At 38.9% G+C, this 27,473-nt stretch overlaps 1 protein-coding gene across 16 annotated transcripts in view; it reads left to right on the top strand.

Moving 5' to 3' along the window:
* KCNMA1 (potassium calcium-activated channel subfamily M alpha 1) overlaps positions 1-27,473 on the top strand; it is an 881,172-nt gene that overhangs the window by 686,813 nt on the left and 166,886 nt on the right. For all 16 annotated transcript variants that reach the window (XM_039482435.1, XM_039482436.1, XM_039482437.1 and 13 more), the window contains exons 11-14: positions 3,929-4,034; positions 5,093-5,175; positions 7,585-7,654; positions 9,654-9,809. In XM_039482435.1, the coding sequence (XP_039338369.1) occupies positions 3,929-4,034; positions 5,093-5,175; positions 7,585-7,654; positions 9,654-9,809 (415 nt within the window). The remainder of the gene's footprint in view (positions 1-3,928; positions 4,035-5,092; positions 5,176-7,584; positions 7,655-9,653; positions 9,810-27,473) is intronic.

Consider the following 27,473-nt stretch of genomic DNA (forward strand, 5'->3'; position numbering starts at 1 on the left):
TATTGCTGTTACAGTTTTAAAAGCCTTATTTCATCTCCCAATTAAGCTTTTTTAAGTGTGTAGTATCAATCCATGAATACTTCCCAGTCTTGCTGTCAGTTGCTATTCTTCATTGATTGCACATTATCTGGTAGTTCATTGCAATATATTTTGTTAGATTACTGAGGCCTAAAAATCAGTTTCTAAATATTTGTATCCATTATTAATCTGAATCAGTGGCTTTCCTAGGGCAGGCTCAATATCTTTCTATAAGAAAGTCTCAAGAATCTCCAGGCAGTTGCACAGAATTTTTTCATTTCTTTTCTGCTCAGTGGGCCCAAATTCTGCCATCAGATGCACAAAAGATCTCACACTGACTTCATTTGGAACCGTATGCATCAAAGGGTGATATTTGACCCTAACTGATTTTAGTTAAGCCTCAGCAAAGACTGCATTGGTCTGGTATACAATTGCTAGATTGTTCAATAGGTGTTTGTGTTGTGCTGCATCCTACAGCAAGTGGAAACAAGTCAGCATGGAAGAAAAAAGGAACAGATTGGCCCTGCCTTGTTAGTTAAAACTTGACACTTAAAAACAAACAAACAAAAAACTTCCTACCATTCTCAAAATAATGCTTCTGCAGAAGAGGAGGCCTGACCAAGTATATTTTATACATGCAGTTAATAAACTAAGGAAGCAAATTCTGTACAAAGAATGAGAAGCCTTGATCTAATAGGAGATACAAGAGAAATAGTTTAAATAAATTTCAAATTAATTAAATAATTAGTGAATGATAATTAATGAAGGATAATTAATTAAATACACATATCTGAAATTTTGAAGAATTAAATACCATGACAGATCAGATCATCCCTGGTTATCCTGATTTGAACAGCATATTTGCCAACATTGAAAAACTAATGGAATGTTGAGAAATAAATCTTGTTTTCCTATTGGTTACCACAATTGTTCCCACCTACTAGCATACTTAATAGTACTTGAAGCCACTGGACTTCAGACTCGTGCTCCTTATATTGAAGAAAAACTCAATAGTTTGTCACTAGATTTATAGATAAGTGTATTTTAAAGAGTGCATGATACTCAGAAATAAGAAATAATATTCCAACACATATTAATAAATACTGCAGAAGTTTTCTTTGGCCCTGGATAGTAGTTCTAAATTTAGTTTATGGAGATTAATTTCTCTCATGCAATCTATGGGGAAAAACATGTTAGGAATGCCCATTCATAGTTATGTGTATTATCTATCTTCATCTCTAACTTTTATCCCTCATCTGTCTAACAGTTGCAAGCTAAATTGCAGTAAAGCTGTGTTTTCTGATTCTAACGACATATTTCAAATATATGCTGAAACTTACCTAAAGAGGTGCATAACTGGCTGCTTTTCCAAACACAAACATCATGCAAGAGATTCTGCTGCATTTAATCTTCTCTACAGGAGATTACAAACCCGCAGAAGATGAATACATTTTACCAGTTTTATGTAAATTAACAGAAATAGCCCATTCCAATGACTTTGTTAAAAGATTGTTGGAGTCTAAAATTTTGAAAAATAACTGGCATTATCCTCTAACAAGAAGTGCTCCATGGTACACTGCTCCTCTCCACCTCCCTTTTAGCTGCTCATAGAGTCTGAACAGTTTGGAGAAGTCCAAGATGCACTCTGTATTGTAAAAATGAATGAGATGATGAGCACTGAATTATACAATCCATGTACATCTATGAAATTGGTTCAGTCACCCCCAGGTATTGGGGCTCTCTGGTTTTACTGTATTAGACTATGACTGCTAGCAAAACAGCAGTACTACAAAAACAAAATGCTGTTGCACAAACATAGTGATGCTGCAAGCAGATAGAAACAGCAATTGCTTTACATTATTTAAAAATATATGTTATCTGGTAACATTAGTGATCATGTTTAAGTCATGTATTTCCTGTCAGTTAATGACTGACTGGGCCACAACTTCTCCAGCCAGTCATTAGTTGCCTGGAAATGCCCTTCCCGTCAGCAATTTTGCTTAAAGGTAGTTTCTGTTTGTCACTAGCATCTCATTTCACATAATTCAACATCAAATTGGCATGTCTTAGGGAGAGGCTATTAGAAATAGCTATTTGCTTGAGAGAAATATGGTGTTAACTGTCTTTTCCTATCAGGAGCAGCATGCATTTCTAAGTGCCATGAGCTGTTTTTGAATAAGTGATATTAATGCACTTAGCAGCAAGCAATGCACTTTCCTTCCTGTCAAACAAAATGATTAAAAGGTTAAGAATCATTTGTGGTGATTGGATAAAGAAAGTTGAAAATGCATAGAGTTGCTGCCTGGCTGATTTTATAATATTGCCGTTCAATTGGAGTAATGGATACAGTTGATATCCCCTGGTAACTGCTCATGTTTTATTATGGTAGTAGGGAAGTTGCCTTCTAAGTGACCACGTGGAACTTAATTTCCAAAGGGAATCTGGAGGTTCTGGCACAAAAAAAGGTGTGACAAACTTGCACCCACAATTGCATATGCACTTTCAACAATAGTTTATAGAACTCTGGTAACTGCCCGTGTACAGGATGGATGGCTAAGCTGTTACTACTCATTTGAGCATGCATTTGCAGTAAAAGCACACACAACTGCAAGTAATCATTTTATTTTATTTTATTGACGCTGTTTACCTGCCAAGTAAATGCTTGCTTTGTTACTAAGAGAGCTAGGTAGGTGTGAGACACATTTTTATAATGGATTACTTTTCATTTGACTACCTGCTTATGTGAAAATGACTGCTGGTCAAAAATGACATGACAAAATTATAATGAATGCACTTAGTAACACTTAATACAATCTAGAGGTATTATCAGGTCCTCTTGGTGGCTGTTAACCTACTGTATGAATTATACAGTCTGAGTGTATGACTGGAATTACATCGAAGTGCAGATAGTTAACTGTGTGGTCTGGTCTGAGTGAGCAGCCCATACACTAGGCAGATTTTCCTTTCACTTAAATAATAAGCTGCTGCTTTTGCATCCTTTGGTCTTCAATTCACGTGCCAGCAGGGACAGATTCCTAACGAAGCTGAGGAGTTTTTAGGGCTCAGTATTGCTCTTGTATATATGAATTGATGTTGCTAAGAGCACATCTTTGATGGATAATTTTGTTCCTATTTTCTAGGTTTGTTTGTGTTTCTTAATTAACCTGGGAGCAGTAGAGTTAATAAATAATGCCAGCTGCCAATATGGACCTTTTCTGTGCTGTTGTGTATGATTCCTAGATCAAAGCTGTGCCAAGCAGTATGGATACTGCATCTATGTCAATGATACAGAATAGTTGCACATCAAAGAGTGTAAAGCACCTCACTGTGTTTGAATTGATGGGAGCTGCTGTCACGGTTCCATGACTAGCTGTACGTCTGTCCCCTTTTCTGGTCTCTCTCAGTGCACTCCCTTCAGATGTTAGGCCTCATGCCTTTGTCTGTCCTTGGTGGAGTTCTCCAATTCTTCCTCTCTTAGACGGTCTCTGATCTACATTACCCTACATGCCAACTATGATTACTCAGCAGGCTTGACCAGGTTAGGCATGTGTGAGTCTTGCTTCTGACCAGTGGTTAATATAGGCCACTGGACAGCTTTCTCAAACCAAAGTATTGTTTACTCTTAAAAGCAGGAGCAAAGCACAAGATAAGAGAAAACAGCTAACCCTGTAACCCTGGCAGCTGCTACATTCAGGGAAGCTGGTCTTACCTCCGTTTGGTAAGCCACATTCTCATGTAAGTGGGGACATATGTAGTGAAAGGAATGGAGCTTTGCTAACAGTAGGTGAGGCCCACTATTTTCACCCCACAAGAAAAGTATCAATGGAATTTCAAACAGTTTAAAAATGAATACAAGAGCGGGACAGAAACGTTGTGCAAACTGACTTGTTTGTTTTTCCCCCCAATGCAGTATCTCCCCTAACCTTGAGCTGGAAGCTCTTTTTAAACGACACTTCACTCAGGTGGAATTTTATCAGGGTTCAGTTCTCAATCCGCATGACCTGGCAAGAGTAAAGGTAATGATTCCATTGATTCTCTATTTCTACTAGCTGTCTTCTCTTAAATAAGCAGTTTCTACCTCCGATGCAACGTCCACTGAAGTTAATGGGAATCTTTTAGTTAACTTTAATAGGAGAGGTCCTATGGTTGTTTATATTAATGTTTAACATTTTAGAACTTGATGTTATAAACATTATTGGCACTCTTGCAGCATTACCCCATTTCACATCTTTCTAATGGGACGTGAACAAGCTCCTTAAATCATAAAGATCTTTGCCTAATTCTAGGTTCTAGTGAGCAGAAATTAGGATTTTTGCCTGTTTTGGCTACAAAAGCTGTTCAGTCCATTTTTACACAACATACACTGAGCTGAGCTCCAATCAGCAGCATAAAATGATGTCCTTGTAATGGCTATAAAATTCAGTCTTGTTATCTTCTCTCTTCCATCCCCTGCTTTTCTCTGTGGGACTTGCCCAAATATACTGAAAAAAGTCATTTTGTTATATTTTAAATCTGCTGCTTTATGCTAACTAGACTAAGATTGATGATTGTAAGTCATGCAAGTAGATTAACTTTGCCCCTAACATCAGTTATCTATTATTGTTTTTATTATGTTATTGCCCAAGGACCCAACAGCAGCTCTGACCCTGTTGTAATAGTCACTGTACAAACAACAGAAAGACAGTCCTTGACCCTATGGGTTTAGGAGTCTGACCTGCAACATGGAGTTTTAAAACTTTGGCATTTAACCTCTTGGTGCTTCATTTTCGGTATCTCTGAAATAACACTAGTAATCGGTGGTAGTAGTAACAACTAAAGTATTTACCTACAATGAGCACTGTAATGTTTAATGTTTGGAAAGTGTTTTGAGAAGTTAAAAGTAATCAGCTCCATGTAAGCATTGGCACTGATATCATAAAGAGTCAGAATTTACATTTATAAATACAGCAAAAGCTATAAACTGTTGTTCTTGGTCCTGGAGGAAGAAGCTGATTTCTTAGAAGCCGGTGGCTGTGAGAAGAAGTTGGAAACAAAGGTTTCTATTTATGTTTGCTTTATTTTTTCGGTGTCTCAGATAGAGTCAGCAGATGCATGCCTAATCCTTGCCAATAAATACTGCGCTGACCCAGATGCTGAAGATGCCTCCAATATTATGAGGTAACCTGAAGAGTTTTTGAATATGGTTGTCATTCTCATTTCTGACTAGCAAATTGCTGGTGTCTAGGCAGACCATACCCACATCTGTTACAGTTGAAAACTTCTCACAGAATTGCTTCCAGAGACAGGGAGTTAAACTGGGGGAGTACACAGAATTGGCTCAATAGTGTGGAGATGGAAGAAGTATAAGGTGGAATGGCTGGCTTGGGTATGGTGTGTCCATGAGGATGAAAGGAGGAAGTGCTAGCCCAGGTAGCCAGCATAGGTCAGCTACAGATCTTTTTGCAGTCAGTACCACAAATTTTAATCTGGAGAACGAGGATAAAACGGATGCCCACATTAAAACTGCCTTTGTGTGCCCTGTGCTTTCTACACGTTGCCAGCATTATAGGGACCTTAGTGTCCCAAACATATTATCCTGTGCATTGGGATCAAACATATTTTAGTTCAGAATCCAATATACAGATTCTCTTCCTACTTGCAGTCTTTCCTTCAACAGATATCTTTACTGGTGTCCTTGCAAGGAAAGTCCAGTTTTTCTTGGTATGCGTTCCTGTGCATTCCTCTCTGATCAGTAAAGGGAGCAATAGCACGCAGGATTTGGTTTCACACGGTGGGGCTTTTTTGTTAGGGTTTTTTGGGGGGGGTTGGGGGGAGGGAGCCGCCTTCAGGATTCCAGTTTTATGGAGCAGGTAGTTGTGTTCATAGCTGTATTCTAAAAAGAAGCCCTATATTCAGTGGGGGTCTGAAGTTCCCCTCTTTTTTTTTCTTCGTTTGTCCCATCTTTTAGAAGAATGGAGCTGAAAGACCATATTAATGGTGTTGGCTCTCCCAGGCAGCAGAGGTAGAACACCCTGCACCTCTATGCCATGGTGGGGTGGAGATGGGAGGGATAGCTCCGTGGTTTGAGTATTGGCCTGTTAAACCCAGGGTTATGAGTTTAATTCTTGAGGAGGCCAATTAGGGATCTGGGGCAAAAATCTGTCTGGGGATTGGTCCTGCTTTGAGCAGTGGGTTGGACTAGATGACCTCCTGAGGTCCCTTCCAACCCTGATATTCTATGATTCTATGCATATAAACAGTATTTACATAGCAAGGTCAATGGTTACTGTTCTCCAACCCCATTAACAAATATCACCTGCTCTTCTAAAACCTAAAGAGAAAAGATGCCATTGTTAGTCTCACATAGTGGGGGAGAAGTAAGGAAATGGCAAAAGTAAGTTAAAATAAGGTTGAGTCCTCCATTATTTGTATTTCGCTCATACAGCCTTAGTTTTAAGGAGACCAGTCTGCCCTTTTAAAAAATAAAATGTAAAAGATCCATTAAAAATTAGCTAATACAATGAATTGGCCAGTGTCATAAACCACTTTTTTTGGCCTGTCAGATGCTTGCATTCTATGAGTTGAAGGTAGATACAGGAATACAATTTAAAAAAAGAAAAACAAGAAAACTTCCCCGGAAAAAGCCCAGTATGCCTAGAGTGTGGGATGCCTGTGGAAGGAGCAGGGTTTAAATATGCTCATTTCATTTTCCAAAATGACATTTGGGATGTCATGGGAAAAACCCTAGTTTGATTTTAATTGCAATACATAGATTAAAGAGTATTCCAGATGCAGATTAGTGTGTTCTTAAATGGATTCAATATGTTTTAATGTAATAAAACGTAAAAGTGTTACTGGAATAGAATTATCTTGTGTGATCTCACAATAAATGAATTTGATTCAGTAAAACTGAATTAATTAAACACTTCAGTGGGAAATGGGACATTAATAGGGGGAGGGGAGCATCACACTCTTCTCTTTGCTCTTAAATTCTCCTCCCTAAAAAAAAGAGATTCAAACAACTTTATTGGACAATTTTATTCTCTAATCTTGGGAATAAGTCAGCAGTGCAAGTTTTCCCCATCTGCCAGCAATGCACTTCTGGCAGCATACTATTGTAATAAACTGTTGCTCTCAGAAGGTATGTGTACTCTGCACACTAAACATGGGCTCTGACTCAGGTTGGAGCCCAAGTCCCCCTTTCATCCACACACAGATCAGTCTGACTTGAGTCAGCAAACACTGAGGACCCAAGTTCTTAGAATCCTGATGGAGGGGTAGATCAGAGCCCAAATCCAGCTGTGGAATGGGTCCAAGCCCTGTCATTTTGCAGTGTGGATGCTGGTCAAGCCGCTGGTCTGAATCAGAAGGGCTATGTAGTGCCATGTGTAGTGCTGTGTTAGCATAGCTGCGAGACCCATGTCCAGAAATTGTAAACCCAGGTTTACAGTGCAGTGTGGATGCTCAAACAGAGACTCAGAAACACCAGGTCCACAAGCCTGGGTCTATAGGGAAAATGGCAGAATGTCCAAGATGTCCACCAGCTAAAATGTTAATTTTTCTTTCTTTCTTTCTTTTTTTTTTAAGAGTAATTTCCATAAAGAATTACCATCCGAAGATAAGAATTATCACTCAGATGCTGCAGTATCATAACAAGGTAATGAGAAGACCAAGGAGTCTCGCTCTTCAGAGCTACTGCAGTCTCCCACACCCACTTATTTTAGCTGCCTAAATGGAAAGCATTTTTCTTTCTCAGTAGGAACATGTGAATACAAGTTCTCATGGAATCCACTAAAGAGTTAATTCTGTTGTGTTTACATATGCCACGGACCTTATCAGAACCCTAGGATATTTGTTACCCTGGGGTGCTGAGCTTCCACAGCTCCCATTGATTTCAGTTGGGCTTGTAAGCACACATCTCCTGTGAAATAAGGCCCAACTTGATTCACTAAACCATGTGTGATGCTTGTATTACCTATACAGATAGGAGAGTATATGGGATTACTGTAGAACAGTGGTTTTCAACCTGTAGCCTGTGGAACCCTGGGGTCTGCAGACTATGTCTAAGATTACCAAAGGGGTCCACACCTTCATTTCACCTTGAATGGTCTTGTGAAATATATATTAACTTCTATATCTGTTCTATGTTGTACTTATTTATGACACTCTGATTAAGTTTCCCAGACCTGAAGAACTACTCTGTGTGTCTCAAAAGCTTGTCTCTTTCACCAGCAGAAGCTAGTACAGTAAAAGATATTACATCACCCACCTTGTCTCTCTATAACTATAGCTAAAGAAGTTTAGGTCTGCTCAGGGTTGACCTGGTTTTACACAGCATGATTTTTGCTGCCTGGGTTGTCCCCTGAACATACATGAGTGGAGGACAGCTAACATATAGAATTTGATCCACCTTCTTTTGTGGAACAGAATCATGCTATTTCTGTATTTTAAACACCCTCAATGGGAAGCATGTTGTATTAAAAACACATTTTCTCTTTATATTTCTAATGAAAATTAATGAGGAAATGAAGAAAAAATGATGAATGGTGATAATCAGATTATCAGGAGGAGGAAAGCATGAAGGACTCTATGTTTGTGTTCATATGCATGCATACATGTGTGTGTGATAGAAGGATGAAAGTGGCCACTAGAGTTTTGCATTTCACAAAAAAACCTCTAGAATGTTCTGAAAAATTTTGAGCTTCTTTAAATTATTTTGAGTTTGGCAAAACATGTTTTTCTCACAGTTTTTTCCAAGGAAAATTTGATATGAAATCAATTATATATGGAAGTACCCATATAGGTACCTGGCTGATTGTTTTTATCCACTATTTCACTATGCACTAGTCCCATGATCAAAAGCCTGAGAGAAGAGACTCCTTACACCAGGCTCTGTGCTTATTTGATTCTGGGGGTGAGAGAAACCAGAAAAGTGCAGGTTATATCATACTGTTCGAGGGCTGGGCTAGATTAAAAACCCGTGGTTGATTTCTGGGGTTTATGTGTGTTTCTTATTTGTCAGGGAGTAGCTGAGATTGCTGTAAGAGGGTGTATACACAGACCTGGGTGCAATGAAAACTTCATAGCATTATGTAACAACTTCAGTTTTGTTGATGGGCCTTACAAAGCCTCCCATCCAGTTGACAGAAGGTCACCATAATATGAGATCTTGAGGGATGCTGGGAGGTTTTAAATTGAAAGGTGTGAAAGTGGAGAAGTTCCTGATACAAAAACTCTATTGGAAATATTTTGGTTTGGAGGAATATTGATTTAACCCCCCCTAGTCCAGTGATGCTCAGACTGAGGCTTGGAAGCTGCAAGTGGCTCTAATGTGTCTCCTGTGGCTTTTTGCAACACATGATATTAAAACAGTATGTGATTTTACTATGTTATTAACCAATTGTAGAATACTTGGTCAGTCATTTTCCTGTGAGAATAATTTATGAAACAATTAATTCACACTACTGTAGCTCTTTTGGGTAATGTTGATCACCAAGGTCTGAGTATCACTGCCCTAATTATATTTTTACCTTCTACAGGAAAAGGAAGTCCAGCACTAAAGGAAAAGATTAGCTGTCACTTGCTTGACTATTTCCTGTGTTAGCAGAATGCAGGGAAAGTATTTGGGGTCCTTTTACCTGTGTTTCTTCCTTCAGGCCCATCTGCTAAATATCCCAAGCTGGAATTGGAAAGAAGGGGATGATGCAATCTGTCTTGCTGAGCTCAAGCTGGGTTTCATAGCCCAGAGCTGCCTGGCACCGGGCCTCTCGACAATGCTAGCCAACCTCTTTTCTATGAGGTCATTCATAAAGGTAATGTCTTGTCTCATTAGAGTGTGTTAGCCTGGGATTCAATTTGGCACGGGGTTGAGTAGAGAGCACAGCTTAAACTCAAAACAGATAGGGACACATTAACCAGTTTGGTGAAACACATACATACATATACACACAAATTCTGTTATAAATTGGGCAGTGGGCCAGGTTCTTAAAAAATTATGTTTTTATTTTTATTTGGCACATCTATGGCCATTAAATGATTGTTCAAAGCACAATCCATTTCAAATTTTTTTTTAGATAAACCACATGTTTATCTATCAGGAAAGCCTCTGCTGTTAAAACAAAAATATGATTTATATGCATCCCATATGGCACCAAAGCGCCTAGAGAAAAAGAATGATCATTTTGCTCTTTTACATCAAGTGGCTAGTGGACCTCTCACTGCGAGAATAAATATGGACCATGTGTTTGTACTTAAGCCCAAACCTCCTACAACATAATTCCTTTATTTATTTCTCCTCACTCAAAGAGCCCCTTAGGGCTTTATTTGCAAAAACTTGTAGTGCTGTTGTTCCCACCCTTTTGGGGCAACAGTACCATCTCACTAGACTAAGGGTACATCTTCACTACCGACCGTATCAGCGCGTAGCAATCGATTTCTCGGGGATCGATATATCACGTCTCATCTAGACGCGATATATTGATCCCCGAACGCGCTCCTGTCGACTCCGGAACTCCACCAACGCAAATGGCGGTAGCTGAGTTGACATGGGGAGCCGCGGATGTCGATCCCGCGCCGTGAGGACGGTAGGTAATTCGATCTAAGGTATTTCGACTTCAGCTACGCTATTCACGTAGCTGAAGTTGCGTATCTTAGATCGATCCCCCCCCCCAGTGTAGACCAGCCCTAAGATCTCACCTGAGTTAGGCCATGTCTACACTAGCACTTTTGTTGATAAAACTTTTGTCGCTCAAGGTGTGAAAAAACACACTCCTGCATGACATAAGTTTCACTGACAAAAGCTCCAGTGTGAACAGCACTATGTCGGTGGGAGACACTCTCCTGCTAACATAGCTACTGCTGCTCATCGGGGGTAGTTTAATTATGCCAGCGGTAGAGCTCTCTCCCATCAGCATAGAGTGGCTACAAAGGAGACCTTATAGTGGCACAGCTGCAGTGGTACAGCTGGGCCACTGTAAGGTCTGTAATGTAGACATAGCCTTAGTCAGTGTTCCTTTCCTCTTATTCTGTTTTCAGGCATTCTTGCTAGACATAGAGGTTGGCCAGTTTCCAATCCTGTATTTGTGATCAGGGGCCAGGACATGATGGAATGTGAGGTGGGCCATGGCTCCTGAAGTCCATCATGAAAGTGGGCTGAGGTTTCCTAGAATACCAGGTGGGAAAGCCAGGAGGACTGTGGCCAGTTTGGGTGCACGTTCCAGTAGTTGGGAGCCTTCGGTGCAGTGCTGTCTGATATTTATTCTCTTGGCATGAGATAGAAGCTGGTGTTTCTGTGGGTTCTGTGAGAAACTTTTTTTTGAAGCCCCCAGAAAGTCGTCATAGATCCTCAAGGGCTGCAGACTCTAGTCTGAGAAGCCGTCTTAGGTAAGTATATGTGGTCAGAAGAATTCAGCTTTTCAATATGGAAGCCAAATTATATGAAAGCAAACTTGGCCTCCTCACTTTAACACGTGCAGTTAGACCCTTTGCTTCTTTTATCAAACCATGAACTTTAACTCCTTTGTCTTCACAAGCTCAGCTTTGCTGAACTCTCTCTAGTTCATTGGCATGCTGCAGCTCTGAAGTTAACCACCTTCCTTCTTCCAAAAGAAAGTTTAGCAAACATGAAGCAGGTGGTTGTCTCTTCCTTTAACTATATTCTTTAGGACGGCTGTTCACTTGAGGGTCACTGTGTTGTCCCTTGCTCTGCTACTAATATTTGTAACCAGAATCTGGCACACTCAAGGGTGCTGAGCTTTATCTGCACCCACACTGGCATATACCAGCTTCCTTGTGGCACCTTTCTAGGGACGGGCCCTTCTCTTCCCTTGCTTTTGACCCCTTGTGAAGGCCAGCACCTCTGTTCAGTTTCTGCATTCCTTTGGGTCGGAGGTGAGTCAGCCTCTCTCAGGAAGGGCATGTGTGTATCCTCAATAACCACTGCCCCAATGCAGGTTACTTTAACTTTAAACAGATTTCACTGAGAAAATTGGGGACAGCATCAACAAGAAAAAATCATGGCTTGGGAGGAAACTGTACCACCTAGATCTTGTTGTTACAATCTGTCGATTAAGCAGGATTAAAAATTGTGCATCTTGACATTAATTTGTCCCTCTTGCCATCGGCATATGTCTCTTTCAAGGCTCAGTGGGACACCAGCAACCTGTTCTGCCAGTCTCTTGTCCCTCTTCAAGCCACCTATTCTGTATTTCCTTCATTTCATAATGTCTTTCCTCCATTTGTACACTCCTTTTCAGCAGTGTAATGAGATGGGACTGATTGATCGGCACTTGGTTACCCTTTATGATTTCTACTACAACCTACAGGCCCAATTCTGCAAGGCTCTGAGAACTTTCACTGAGGGTTTACAGCATTCTGAACTTCCATTGGAGTCAGATGGAGTCTTGCTGATTCTGACCAGGTGTTTCTAGTTGTATAGTATAATCATGGGAAGATTGCCTAATTTGGTTTATACTGAGGCAGCAATGTTGCTGATTCTTATTGTACCTGGCACTTAGATACTATTGTGCTGTGCAGAGTACAATGAGTGGATAGATCATAATTTCTGTTGTTCAGTTTCTGGGAGGCCAACAGGCAAAGAGAACATTTCTGTGCTCCTAACAGCAGGCTATTCAGATTCTGCATCAGCAGTGTTTTAGGATTAAAACAAAAATATATTGTTTTATCAATGTTTTGAGAGAAAACAGTTAATATTGTTTAACATCAATTTCTGCCATCATGACTCAAAAACAAAGGATTATTCATGTGGGTAACTGGGTGTAGATATTATCAGGGAGTTCAGATTTCTGAGTTTGTTAATATCTGGGGCAAAACAAACACATGAGAATTGATGCATATTAACTAAAATCAAAATCTCCACTCTGTCAATGCCAAAATGATGTTGACTGTTTTTAATTGAAATAACATTCTCCCCCAACACACACAAATTTGTTTGATCTCAGTAACCGTTAATTGATAGAAATTGTGAACCAATACAACACTCAGAGCCTTTGCAACTGCAAGTGGACTGTGATGATATGGATTGTCAGGAAGGGCTATATAGGAGAGGGAGAAATACATTCATAAGCTGCTAACTGTGAGTCCCTTTCCTTCCATTGCAAAGTAGCACTCTTTCTAGAACATTTAATTTAAGACCTGTCAGACCTTTACAAATTCTTTAGGCAAACATTATTAGTGGAGTTTTGTACATATGTTAGAACATTGCCAAAAAATCTTACTGAAACTTCTGTATTAAAAAAAAAAGTTTGAGGTGTGTTCCCCATTCTTCCTAACATGATTCGAAAGTTATTTAATATGTTATAAATGTTTGGTAAGTCAAAGACAAATGAACTTCATTGGTGGTGATCCCACACACATTTAACTTGTTATACTTTAGTCTGCAGCAAAATGATTTGTGTAAACTGTCTGCCAAGCATTAAAGATAAAACAAATTTATAAACCTCAAAATGTTATATTTAAATCTAATATTTTCCTTTTGGTTTTATAACTGTAATCTCATATGGAATATTTTAGTTTGCTCTTGGCACTAAATTGAACCAAGGGAAAATTAGTTCAAAAATGTTGCATAACATTCACTTGTAACAGAAATAGTTCTGTAAATAATTAAAAGGAAGAAGGGAAAAATGCACAATAAAAAGATTTAAGAGAAAACAAATCAAAACCATACCGTAAGGTATATTTTAATAGGCCCATTCTTTTTATTATGTTAAATATTCTCCAGGTTATATAAAAAAAAGAAATGATATGCTGGTTCATTGTATACATGATCTCAGCACTAGATTGAAATATTACTCTATAGAGCAATTAGAGCAATTACTGTTTATGGTTTGGATTAACAAACATTTGTTTACCATTGTAAAAATATTTTTAAAAGTAAGTAAATAAAGCATGAGATTACGAAGGGCCAAATTTTGCCCTTGGATACAAGCATGCAACCTCACTGAAGTCACTGTGCTACATGATTTATTTTTGGCTGCTGATTTCAATAGGAGTCTGTAAATTATGAACCATCTTTGTACCTCCCTGATGCTTGAGTCACTGGGCATCATTTTGGTCATGAGGAACAATTTAGAACAGCCTCATGGCTCTACTAACAGTTACATTGGCAGCAAGAGCTTCCTAGAGGCTCTTTTGACAGCTAGCATTGGTGATGTCCAGCCATGCCTCCCAGCCTAGTTAGGGCTGAGCTGGGTGTGGTAGAGACGGCATAACCAGCTCTATGCCACCCAGGCACTTACCTGCTCCAGAGGAAACCCCAACCTGGCTTTCAGGTTACTGTTTGCCCCCAGAGCAGCACAAAACAGTCTTAGAGTGGGGGTGAGGATCTGGCCCTAAAACTTCATTCATCACCAAGAGATCATCAATCAACACCACCAGTGCAGTCTCAATTACTATACCCAGGCATAAACCCAAGATGAGTGGGGCTGAGGAGATGATGCTGGAGTAATTTCATCAGAAATTTCTTAGCAAAATTTGACAGGTCGACAGGCTCTTGTCATCTTTAGGGTGTGATGGAATATTCCTTTGTTTTGGACAGTCTTCAGTTGAGTTGAGGAATGTCGCAGGCCATGTACTGTGGGAAATAAACCATTTAAATCTGATTCATCTAAAGGATGTGGCTTCAGTTTGTGTGCCTGGGGACATCTGTTCCTCTTTCTTGTACTGAAGTACATCAAAATGTATATAACGTATCCAGATACTGTAAGGAGGGGACCTTAGAAACTTGTATAAAATTTAGCAAAAGCCAGCTTGAGTTGCAACATTTTATTTGCTGTGAGACCCTCAGGATGAGGGAATGATGAACTTTTGTATGCTATGCCTAATGTGTCCAGTACAGTACTTAGGGAAATACCTTAGGTTATTTTTTCCCCAATTGCCATATATATGTTTTCTGACATGCCTAAATCAGTTCAGGATCTATTCATTGAGACAGGCCTTTGAAAATTGGTGTGTGTGTCAACTATGAATATAGTACATTGAAACTGCGCTTGGATGGGAGTAAGAGCCACACATGCTCTTTGGTCATATTGTCCTTTCCTAAAGTATATAGTTACTAAGCCAGTTAATCATTTGAATACATTACTACCAATTTGCATTAACAAGTGTATTTTTGTTCGATGTGTTACCTCCTCTCCTCCCCACCCCCCAACCTGGCTAATGCCCTCCCTGCAGTGTACATTTTGTGGTTAAAGACTAAAATAAATTCTATGGGCCTATTCTCCTCTTAGTTGCATGGGGGCAAGTCTCACCACTGCCAGTAACTAAGGGGAGAGCTGGTTGTCATAGTATTTCAGTAGTTGTTTGGTGTAGTATAAGACTTCACATAAGCACGTACAGATCATTTGCGTATACCATGAAAAATGTACATACATCTAATCCTGTCCAATGTTAGAGCTAACCTTGATTTACACATCTGATATTAGACACAACACACCCAGATTTCATTTTTACATTTGGTTCTGGGAATAAAAATCCAACCTTTACATCTGATTCTGGAAAAAATATCCTGTTAGTAGGAGTATTTGTCTCTCACTATGGAATTTATATTGCTATTGTTGTTTGTTAGCTCTGATTAACACAGACATGCAATTGAGTAAGAAGGTAATGGTTATTGTATAATACTTAGTACTAGGCAGTTTACTTCCAGGATTCTAAATATAGTGAGTTTCAGTCTCAGCTACAAATGTGTGAACTATTTTTGCCAAACAACTTATTAGTCAGTTTTTGCCCTTTTTCCTGATGATGAACAAACAGCATTATATCCATGCTTAATATATAATAAATCTATAATCACACAGCCAGCTCTGTTAGATTGAAGGAAATTTTGTGGGGTGTTCAAACATGTTGCCCTGCCTTTTTAGTACTTACCAATATGGGGTAAAGATAGAGGAGAATTGATTAACTGGTGCTCTTGAGGAGGAAAGTGACTTACGGTAGAGAACAAATTGAATGGAGCTTTAGAAGCTTGACTGGAGCTTCCACGCAGTTCTAGAACATAATCTCACTAGGAGGTAAAGGCCTGATTCTGAGAGACATTGGGCACCTCTTTGACCCAAGCCATGCATTTATTTTAGAAAAAATTGCACATAGTAAAAACATTCCCTGTTGTTTTTTCTAGACATCTAGTTTGTAAACACAGGTTCCATCTTTTGGGTACCTACTCGGATCATAGGAGGTTCATGCACCTCAGCAGAATCCCACACATTTGGTCATTTACATTGAACAAATACATTAGGCCAAAGGGACCAAACTTGCTAATTCTAATAGCACAAAAATGTAAATATTTAAAAGTTATTTTGAAGCTACAATAATCTGAATCAATCATATTTATTTTCCATTTTTAATATAGTTAAAATGTTTAGCAACTTGGTATATCATTTTTTCCCCTTGTGAAGTAGGGTTGACTGTCAATATGTGTTCAGGGCAAATATGTGACAAAGGATGGGAGACAATTTTTGCTCTTCAGAATGGTTGAACTGATTCTCAGCAGTGTTAGTGAGGTGTGTTCTTTTCTGCATCATGGTGTACTGAGCTGACATTACAGCTGGCCCTGTAGCTATAAAAGAATTTCAGATTGGTGCTTCCTTAATCTTTGAGAGGCTTATTTTTTGATTAAATGCAAAATACAACACAATATCCCAAATCAAACCAACTCCATCCTCAGTCTCTTTCCTGCTGTTGGTTCCTATTCCTTGACAGCCCTGAAGATATTAGATAGGATCATTAAGTTCAGGTATACTTGATCTCTTTGATGTAACTATTTATTTTATTACATTGAGAAGTAAGTGCTATGAACAAGATAGATCAGTTGAAACCGCAGAGCTGCTGATAATTACACTCCACAATGTGGGGCTGGGTGGCTTTTTTAACAATATTAATGGTCATACTTGTGATACTTGCATCATTTTTTCATTCCACTGTCACTATTTATCACTGATAAGTGACAGCACTATGTAAATATGTTTGATGATATCAAGATTGTATCTATATATGGATAGAGAAGAAGATAGCAACATTGCCATTTATTTTAAAAAATGATTCAGAGGAAAATTAAATTTCTTCTCTTGGGGCATACTATGTCACTTTCCTGCTATTCTTCAGATGGGCTATTGAATCGATGGATAAGGTATACTACTATTATCCCAGAAACCACAGTGGTAATGTAATAGAGGAGAGGAAAGATGGGCTTGTAGTGAAGGCACTTAATTAGAACTCAGGAGATTTGGGTTCAAATCTCAGTTATGCAACAATCTTCCTCTGTGACTGTAGGAAAGTCACATAATCTCTTCTCTTCTCAGTTCCCCATCTGCAGAATGATGGTATTTCCTTTTTATCACCTTTTACTTATTTTTTTCTATTTAGATTGCAATCTCTTTGGGGCAGAGAGTGCTTCTTACTGTATGTACATACAAAGCACAGCACAGTGGGGCACCAATCTCAGTTGGGGCATGTAGGCACTACCATAATGCAAATAATAAAGAAGAAAATGTGTATCACCGAATCTGCAGTTAGGACCCTATTTGGGGGGAGTTGTAGATGATTCCTTGTTGGTTCAAATTAGTTAATGACTGTTTTATCAGAAACAGTTAATTGTGTGCACCCTCTTGGTGTCTCTAAGATCTTATATTGCAAACATCTTTGTAGTATCTGTCTAAAGTGTGTTATATTTGCTTAGCTGCAATGATAAAAATGACAGGGTGATCTCTGAATGCTTTTCTTGAGCTCATTTGGGGCAGGCTATTTCTGGTCGTGATACTCCCATTCTCCATAGGAACAGGACAATGCAATGCATTCTGTCATCATCCCTAGATATGACAGTGTATAGATGAGTGAAGGAGGAAGTACACAATCAAAAAGGGAAAAGGTATGATGAAACCCCTCCTTGACCCTCTTAAGTAACTATTAATGTTGTTTTTAATACCATTGTTAGCCCTGGTTACAAATGGAAAGATTGAGCATTTGTAGCTTCAGCACAATAAAAACACAACTTTCCCAACTGATACTTTTTCTTTTGGATGTAACTTACTCTTTTACATAAATTGCATTGTCACAAGTGCCAGTAGACTATCTTTAAAAGGTAATAAGCCAGACTTCTCCTAATTTATCCATCTCATGAGGTCTCCTTCAGGTTGCATCTGTAGTTAATGCTAATGAGCCATCCTTTTTGGTTGCACCATGTTGGCCTTACTTCCATGACTAGGTGCCCAATAAACACTGGACATGCTATGGAAGAGAATACTATGTCATCAATATGGGGTAAAAGTGATTCTCTGCTGCTAGACATTGTGGAAGTATACAACTCCCATTGACTTCCAGGGAGCATTTGCACCCACATATCTGTGAAGTTGGGCCTTTAACTGTGCCTAGAGGACTCAGGTCAGGATAGCTTTTAGCATGTGACTAGCCAACTCAATCTGCAGCATTCAAGGGGTTAAACAGTTGTTTTTGTGTGTGACTGGAAAAGAAGAAATTAGTCTATTCAAGCTTTTCTCCATTGAATATGCCAAGTTTTTTCTCATTTTGTATCTCAGAGCAGCTAGCAACTTGTTGGGGGGAAAGTTTCTGTTTAATTCTTAGGCTGTCAGATTCTTGAGTAATGAGTAAATATGCAGGTGTGGTCTCTTGATTCTCTCCAACAAAAAAGTAAAACATAAAATTAAAAGACAGGTTGATTTCCAGTGCAAATCCCCCACCACCACCAGCTTCCGAACTAATCTTTCTTTCTGAACACTTAAGAAATGCCACATTGGCTCATCTGAAAATGCATGCAAGAACAAACTACATCTGTTTGGCTCAATCTAAAACCAGGCAGTTAATGACAATACCAACTAATTCCATCGATTAGCAAATGTCCCCTAAATCAAATACCTGCTTTTTTTCCCCCCTAAGGCAACACACGTAAGAGGGGTGACATGAATGGGGGTCTAGTTAGAAATGACTCTAAAAATACATAGAGCTAGATTACAAAATCAGCATAAAGCTCTTGTTATGGAAGAGTGGGAAGCTGTCTCCCTCCTGGAGAAGCAGCAGGATAGATTTTGCCTTAGGATACCATCTCTTCTGAGCCTGATCAGTGTGCACTGGGGATGTACATACAGCACTGGCAGTGAAGATAACTAGTCTTACCTGACGACTGGTCAAAGAGGGGATTGGGGCCATAATACATACTCCCCTCCAACAGCACTGGCAGTGAAGATAACTAGTCTTACCTGACGACTGGTCAAAGAGGGGATTGGGGCCATAATACATACTCCCCTCCATTCTTTCCTAGCTTAATGTTGGGTCATTTGTTTCCTGAAGGTGGCAAAAAGCAAACAGGTCCTACTCATAAGGACAACTACTGTGATCAGCCCTTGAATGAGCCATGCAAGGGAGGAGAAGCTTCTTGTATCTCTCTCAGGTGTCAAGCCCAGTCTGGCCCAGAGAACTGAATAGAAAATGCTGTCCCTGCTATAAAATTCTAGAGTGTGATTTTAAAATGCCAACAAAAGATTGTCTTTCCTAATCTAATCTGTACATTGAATCCTCTCTCTGAAAGGAGGCAGGAAGGCTAGATAGGATGCACTAAGCTGGTTTTACAGAACTCAGTCTCTGAAGACACAAAAGCCCACAATATACAAGAGGTGACTTTAAGAAAATATTGACTTTTTATGCAAAGTAACTGTATTAGTTAAAAACAATGAGTCTGGTGGCACCTTAAAGACTAACAGATTTATTTGCGCATAAGCTTTTGTGGTTAAAAAACCCCACTTCTTCAGATGCATCTGAATCTCACGTGGTGACCTGATCAGGAATGTAGGATACACAAGAATTATAAGTAAATATTCCATTGCAGGGTTTCTAACTAACATTGTGTTAGTCTGTATCCAGAAAAACAACGAGGAGTCCAGTAGCACCTTAAAGACTAACAGATTTATTTGGGCATAAGCTTTCATGGGTAACCCCCCCCAAATTTCACTCAAAGGAAAGTTTAGAGCCCGTAAAACACACCTACATTTGCAGTCCTAAACATGAGATATTTCTTCCTAATCCTCAGTCAGTGATCATCTCATGCTCTGAAGCTTGAGTCCTTGTAGGGGTGTGTGTGTGTGTGTGTGTGTTTTTGCGGTGCATTTCTTATTCATTTTAAAACAAACAAAAAAGGGCTCAACCCCTACATTGTGGCAGGAGGAGAGGAAAGTGTTCATATGCAGTTGGCCAAAAAAGATCTGGTCAAGGTTTGAGTTGGCCCATGATGCAGAAAATAAACGAACAAAATAAGGGGAATAGCATTTGAGAGAAAGTGATAGACACAAGAAGGAAAGAGAATAAATAATGGGATCTAACATGATCTGCTTTGCTTTGAAATGCTCACTGCAATTGTAATATATACCTCTTGTGTTCTGCTTTTTAGTTTAGAGCATCATAGGAGTTCTCCTGCATTTCCCTTGCTTTTAACAGGGGTGGTGATAACTTTTGTAGTACTCAGCATGCTACTGAAGCAAATTACCGGTCTCCACAAAGAACTAAGTTTTTGCCCGATGTGCTTCACCCATTCTGTCATCAACAGAGAACATCAGAGACTCTCTAAGAGTTTTTATAAAGGACAGAAGTTATTATCTAAATTCCAGACTTCTCAAACTGGCAACACACCACACAGATAACTATGAACAGGAGCTATAACCTGGGACTCAGTCTTTGATATGAGAATAAAGTATCAATTTGACTTTTTGGACTCCCAAATACTTAATAGAAAGAGTTTTGTGCCTTCTGCTGGAATGCATTTGTTTGGCAAACAATCAGAGGTTTATTGCTGAAACCATTTGCTCTGAAATGAAATATCTGCTCATTGGCTCATCTTTAGTAGTCCACATAGTGTAGAGATAGAAGATATAAGTATCCAAAATCTGCCATCAGGTTATTGTTTTCAGTAACACGATGCTATCTTTATAACAGGAAGGCTGCAGCTGAAAGATTTTAATTTATCTGTTTTAAAATTTTAAAATCAAAGCTCTTTCCATCACTGGGAATGCACTGGTATTAATAGTTAGGCTAAATTCAGTGTATTTATTTGATTACAGAAGTAATTACTATAGTCTGGTTTCACACAGTGAGATGTTGATTGACAACAGGATATGGGGAAATCACCGTGGTTAGTATGTTAGTAGTTATACACACTTGATTCACTCTCATCACCTAGTGAGTGTGTATTTCACACTAACCATTGTTCAAGACCCAACTTTGTCAAAACTTCTGAGTCAACAATATTACATTCTGAGTCCAATGACTCAGTACCCCTGTCTGTCAGTGCAAAACCCCTGCTCCGGTCCATCGGGGAGGGAAGGATACGTGGCTGTTCTTCTTTCCTTCAGCTCAAAATGGTAACCAGAACCATAAAAAGGAGAAAGCAATGGATAGAGGGACACAGATAGAAAAGGCAGAATGCAATATTCCTTTGACTTTCTCCAGGATGAGCAGATCAAGGAAAAGAGCCAGACTGAGGAGCATTTTTATAGTTTGAAAACCTAAAAAAATGTTGCCATAAAAAAAGCCCCTGTTTTAATTTTGAAGGCACGGTCACCTTACTTCTATAATACATCACTGCTGGCGCATATTGGCATGATGCTTTGGGGAAACCAGACGATAATGCTTATTACCCCACCTGGGATGTATTTGTTTTGTGCATAGACAGAACACTTCTAGTTTCCAGAGCTGCTAGTCCAGCATCATTCATCAATCTTAAATAAAAAGGATTAGGAAAAATGCAAGACCACCTCTCTGTGTGTGATGGGATGTCATACAATGGAAATCTCCTTTTAGAGCCTCACATGGCTCTGGAATGGCAAAACAATCTTTGTGGAAGAAATTTTATTTGATTGTTTACAGCCTACTTCTCAGGGAGCATGAGATTTGGACCATATCCACCATGCAAATTAATTTTTTGCAATTGTTTGTTTGCATCTCCAGAAGTAAAGTCACTGGTTACCTGGCAGCCCACCAAGAGAACAATGATGTGTTTTAATTGATATCTCAGTGGAGAGTTCTTAGAAAGTCTGTAATCCTTCTGTTCCGTTAGTGCTTTTTGAAGGATTCAATAGGAGAACGAGATTGCTGAATCATGAGTTAGTATTAAGCCCAAGGATAAAAATTATGCACACACAAAGTACAGTATAAGTCCTGTTCAAAAGGCTGTACAAAGTAGAGCACATTTTAAAATTTAGGAAAGCTTGGCATATATCCATAGGTTTTAATTCATTCTTAATATCACCAGCATCCAATGAAAAATAAAGTTAATTTCATTCTCCTAATTTGAACTACTATGCCTGAGTACTGAGATGTCTTTCTTCTTTATGTCCCACTTAGGTTCTCATTCAAAGCCTGTCAAAATCAATGGAAAGATTTCCATTGACATCGGTGAGCTCTGGATCAGGCCCATATAGACAGGAGACCCTTGCATGTAGTGAAGCAGTTTACAAAACTGGGCATTATTTTGAAATCTCCTTTCAATAAAGGCCATGTGCCGGACCTGGTATGAATATGTTTAAGATGTGTAATTAGCACTTACTCAGCTCTTATTTAAGCTGTAAAGACCTTGCAACAGCAACATATGCCTCTGCAACCACAAAGCTCAAGTATAATTCCCTCTCTGAAAGGCTTTCATCAGGACCTCCTGCTCCACTTGCTGCTAGTGAATAATGCAGCAATGGCCCTGCTGACTGTACTAAGCAGCTGTGATAATAATAGGGCGGCTTTTGGTTCTTTATACTGTCTAGGTATAAAGAGCAAGTTTGATATTAAACTGACCTTTGGGGATTCTAACGTCTTGAATGGGAAAGCTATATTCATGGCGGCTTCCCAAAGCTTTATACTGTATTGTTCAAGCCATGTACGTATACCTCTTTCAGAGATTCCACTGTCATGCCTCAGGTCAGCAGGTGAACAAAGCAGAAAACATGGGAGTCACCTAGTCATCCTCTTTCTCTCCAGCCTTCCTCACTTCTTAAAAACATCTGCTATATTTTCAGAGTTGTCTTCAGTTTCAGTAAATGGTGGGCTCATGATAGGACCTTTCTCTTACTGCCCATCCACCCTTCCTTGCTTAATTTTTAACAAGGCCATGCCTCATCCTTCTAGATATTTTAGCTCATTTTCTGTTGCTTTTCAATCTGATTGTATTTATTATTTTATTTTTTTACCTTAGTGTCTATGAGCTCATCATTGACCAGGACCTCATTGTGCAAGGTGCTGTAAAAACACAGAACAGAAAGCCGGTCCCTGCCCCAAAGAGCTTGCAATCTAAGAATAAAACAATGCACAACACATAGAGACAGATGGGAGAATACATGGAAACATTGGGATACTGTTGGTCTGTGTGGTGGGCAGTGGTACCAGTGACCTAACCATTGTAAAGATTTTTATAAGCATCATGACACAGGAAAAATTTAAGGAGTTTTTGCAGCATCTTGACTGACTTTGTTGGGGTGGATATTCTTTTATCATCATTCATATGAATTAGTGGATGTATAAAATTATTAATATATTGACATACAGACGCACAATTCTGAAATGACACATACCCAATCTTGGAGAGTGTTCAGAATCAAAGCCCAGACCTAGAATTTGCAAATGATCCCTGTATTTGTAACAGGCCAAAACTAAAACCCTGAATTGATTTACTCCTACACTTTGGATTATTTGAAATCCTGTTCTAAATTCTGGATAGTTTAAAATTCATTTCTGAATTTTTTCTCTATAGCCTGTCTCTAACTATATATTTTCTTCCCTTTCTCTTGGTACAGAATGGGTCAGATCTTCAACTGAAGTCAATGGTGCTATACCAGTTTAAACCAATTGAGGATCTGGCACAATATGTTGCTCTGATTTCAGAACTTCTTTCATATTTATATGCCAACAGATTAAAAACAAAGAGTCAGCAGTGTTCATTCTGTAATAAGAAAAGTCCAGGTTGGGGGGGTGGTTTTATTATTAAATTATTAAATAGGCAAGATAAAAACAAATGGATATTAAAATAGGGAAAATAAATAAGAATCAATCAGAGATAAAGTGTGCCCAGTATCCATCTTGGGTTTATAAACATGCCCATGGGATTTCTATGTAATGACCGTCACTTGTATTTGAGTATGACTATGACTGTAAATCAGTTTCCACATGTAGGGTTCAGGAAATGTGCTGAGGCAAGTTGGTGTCTACGTTCCTTCCTACTGTTGGTCAAACTAGGACAACAATATTCTATTGCACTTTCTGCTTCCTTTGTAGCAGAATGCCAAGCTCACCTGCCATGGGCTATATTCTCCCAGGTCATTAAGTCCACCCCAGCAGACTGTATGTGCCGCTTGATGCAATCCTTGTAGTGGAGTTTGGGATGGCCAACCTTCCTTTTGCCTTTTTCAAAGAACTGTCTTAGGCAATCTACTGTTATCCTTACGTATGACATGGCCGACCCAAGTAATTTGCCTCCACGCTTAGATTAGCTTAGCATGGCTGCCAGCCGTAGTACCTCACAATGAAGTACTACGGATGTGATCTCTATTTGTAACATATAAGCTCTAATTGTACCTTATTTGGTCATTGAACTATCTAGCCTTTCCTGAATTGGTTTTTAATGTATCTACCACCCTTTTGTATGGATGAAAGGTTATTTTTATGTATTTCAGTGTTTGGCATTGCAATAAGACTAAGGACCACAGGGCTATAACTTAATATCTTTGGATAATATTAGGTATTTTCTAAATATTTTGGCCACTGAAAGCAAGTACAAGAGAAATTTGAATGTTCTGAAGCTTTACACATTCATTTGGGTCAATTCGCCAGTGTGTCAATGGACAGTATTTTAACTTTTGTTGTGTATTTGTAATACGTTTTAAAACTTCTGTTGAATTCATTTTAGTTCCTAACAAATTTGGACTTTTGAAAATCAGGCCACTTTTATGTAATCTAAATATAGGTGTACCTAAAGCCATTAGGTAGCTAGGTTTGAAAATTTTGATCAATAATTAGCAGACACTTTATTGATTATACTTTTGTTCTAGAAGCAGTGTTTGGCTTAGAATAATATGGCATATAGTTAATGTAAGATCAATATAATGATATTCATGAAAGTAACATTTAGGATTAATATCCAGGAAAAATCCTGAATTGTAAGTATTAAACTGAGAAAAGTTGTGGAAAGCCCATTTCTTGGAACATTACAAACTTGACTGGAAAAAAAATGTTTGCAATGTAGATAGCAATCCTAAATTGGCTAGGGGATGAACTCAATGACCTTATAAGTCTTTTCTATCTCCAACTTGTTTGACTTTTTGACTTTACAATAAGAGACTTCATTAAAGCCCTGCATTTTGTTCAAAAAGCTCTTGCTTTAATGCTCTTCTAAAACAGCGGTAGTTTGACATGACAGGCAGAGATATATTGTTGCCTCGGGATGCTTTTCTTCTTTTGATTGATTGCTGAATGGCTGAAAAATTAATTTTGGCATCTTTCCCTGAATCACTTGATGTGCATTAATTTCATTGCTTGAATTCATATTATGATAAGGAATATATATTCAAGACAGAAATGTATGCCACAGCTTAAAAAAACAAAACTCTTAAATATACTGTAGTGCTTTTTACATTAAAATATACAATACACTACCACCTTCAGGATGTAAAGCTTTACGCATGGTCTCAAAACAGTTGGCTGGATTCTAGTCAAGCCATTTAATATGTTGGGCCAGTACTTCAATCACATATTTTACAGCAGTGATAAGTTGTTTAACTTGTTGGGTGCTTATTGAATCTGGCTCACATATAGCTGGTGGAAGTGGTGTAAATGCCTTTTATGTCCCCCAGCCATCTCACCTGCAGCAGAAGTGGGAGAAAGGAGAAGGCATGGCAGAGCCAAGTTCCACAAACCCAAATCCTCTGTTGGCTAAGAGAGTTTATTCTAGTAGTGCCAGCAATGTAGATTAGAGTAGAACCCCTCCTATTGTAATTTACACTGGGGCTGGGCATCCCTGAATCAGGAAGTTACAAACAGCTCTCTGCAACGGCCCTCTCAGTTGTGCATGAGCAGCTCAGTGTAGCAAAGAATCAGGGTTATTGTTCTTTGCAGCATGTGTGTGATGAACCCCAAGAAAATATAACATTTTATGAACCAATACTGAGATTTTGAAAGCTGTCTAAGGGAATTAGATGTCCCAGTCCTAATAAAATCAATCAGAACTTGCCACCCTAATTCCCTAGGTGGCTTTGAAAATCTCAGCCAAAGAGCTTCACAAAAATGTCTTCTACTTCATCTCATATCAAAGCCTTTCTGTACCCATTGGCCATTACATCTGAAAATCTCTCTGTTCTCATAGTCTCTGCTGTGTGATGCATATCGTAATAGGGATGCCAGTAAGAATGGACTTAGGTGTTCATATTTGCTTATTAATGTTTCATTGTAAGATGACCAGAATTTTCTTGCAGCACAGGCTCAGTTTAAAAGAAATGTTTCCATGATCTGTAAAAATGCATGTTGGATCAGCAGTTTTAAATCCACCATTTCTCAAAAGGCATGAAATTCCTTGTGTGTTGTGCAATTGCATATCCTCCGGTTAGTGATAGTAACTTGCTGCGATGTCAAAAAAAATGTTTCATATATCATTTCCCCTACTCTGGTGTAGCTGGCAAGTTATTTTGGTTACTCTTGTGTCACAGTTGATTAATCTCACCCCCAAGGAGCATATGTTCTCACTGTTCATTATTACTGTGTTGATGATATGTCATATGTATAATTCTTGCAGTCATGAAAGGCTCTGTTTTTGATAACACAATTCGCTAATAGTCAAAGGACTAATTATATGAAGGGATGTCCTATTGTAATTGAAACTTTTAATATTTTAATGGAAAGTGATAAACTATTCAAATAGACATTTTGGTAGTGGTACCTATGATTTACATACACAGATATGAGGAGGTGGCGCACCAGGTGCAAAAAAAAAGACCCAAGTTATCTGATTCACCTCTCTGGTCCATATGGACCTGAATTTTAGAGGCGCTGAGTCCCTGCAACTTCCACTGAAGGCATGCAATTTTGGCCAAAGGCTGCAGGACCATCTTTGAAGAACCATGTCTGTAGTCCCCATTCTCAGTTTCTGTGGGCAAACCTCAGTTTGAATGGCAGGCCATTTCCAACAAATGTTATATGTGGGGTCAGACTGTGGGTTCTGCTACTGAGATTTCAGCAAGGACAGAGAGTTTGAAGGGATGTTCCACCACCACCAGAGAGTAACTTTGTATTTGGGCCCCAAAATTCTACAAATATTTCTGAAGGCATACCTTCCTAAGAGCTCCTTAGGAGAATCTACTGTTGGACACAGGCCATAGCACCTCTGCCTATCTTTATTATTTAACTGTCCAAGTATAAAAGTGTTGTTTGCAATGTTGTTGTAGCCGTGTTGATCCCAGAATAATAGAGAGCCAAGGAGGGTGAGGTAA

Source organism: Mauremys reevesii, linkage group 7, assembly GCF_016161935.1.
Source record: "Mauremys reevesii isolate NIE-2019 linkage group 7, ASM1616193v1, whole genome shotgun sequence".
In the NCBI taxonomy this organism is placed as follows: domain Eukaryota; kingdom Metazoa; phylum Chordata; order Testudines; family Geoemydidae; genus Mauremys; species Mauremys reevesii.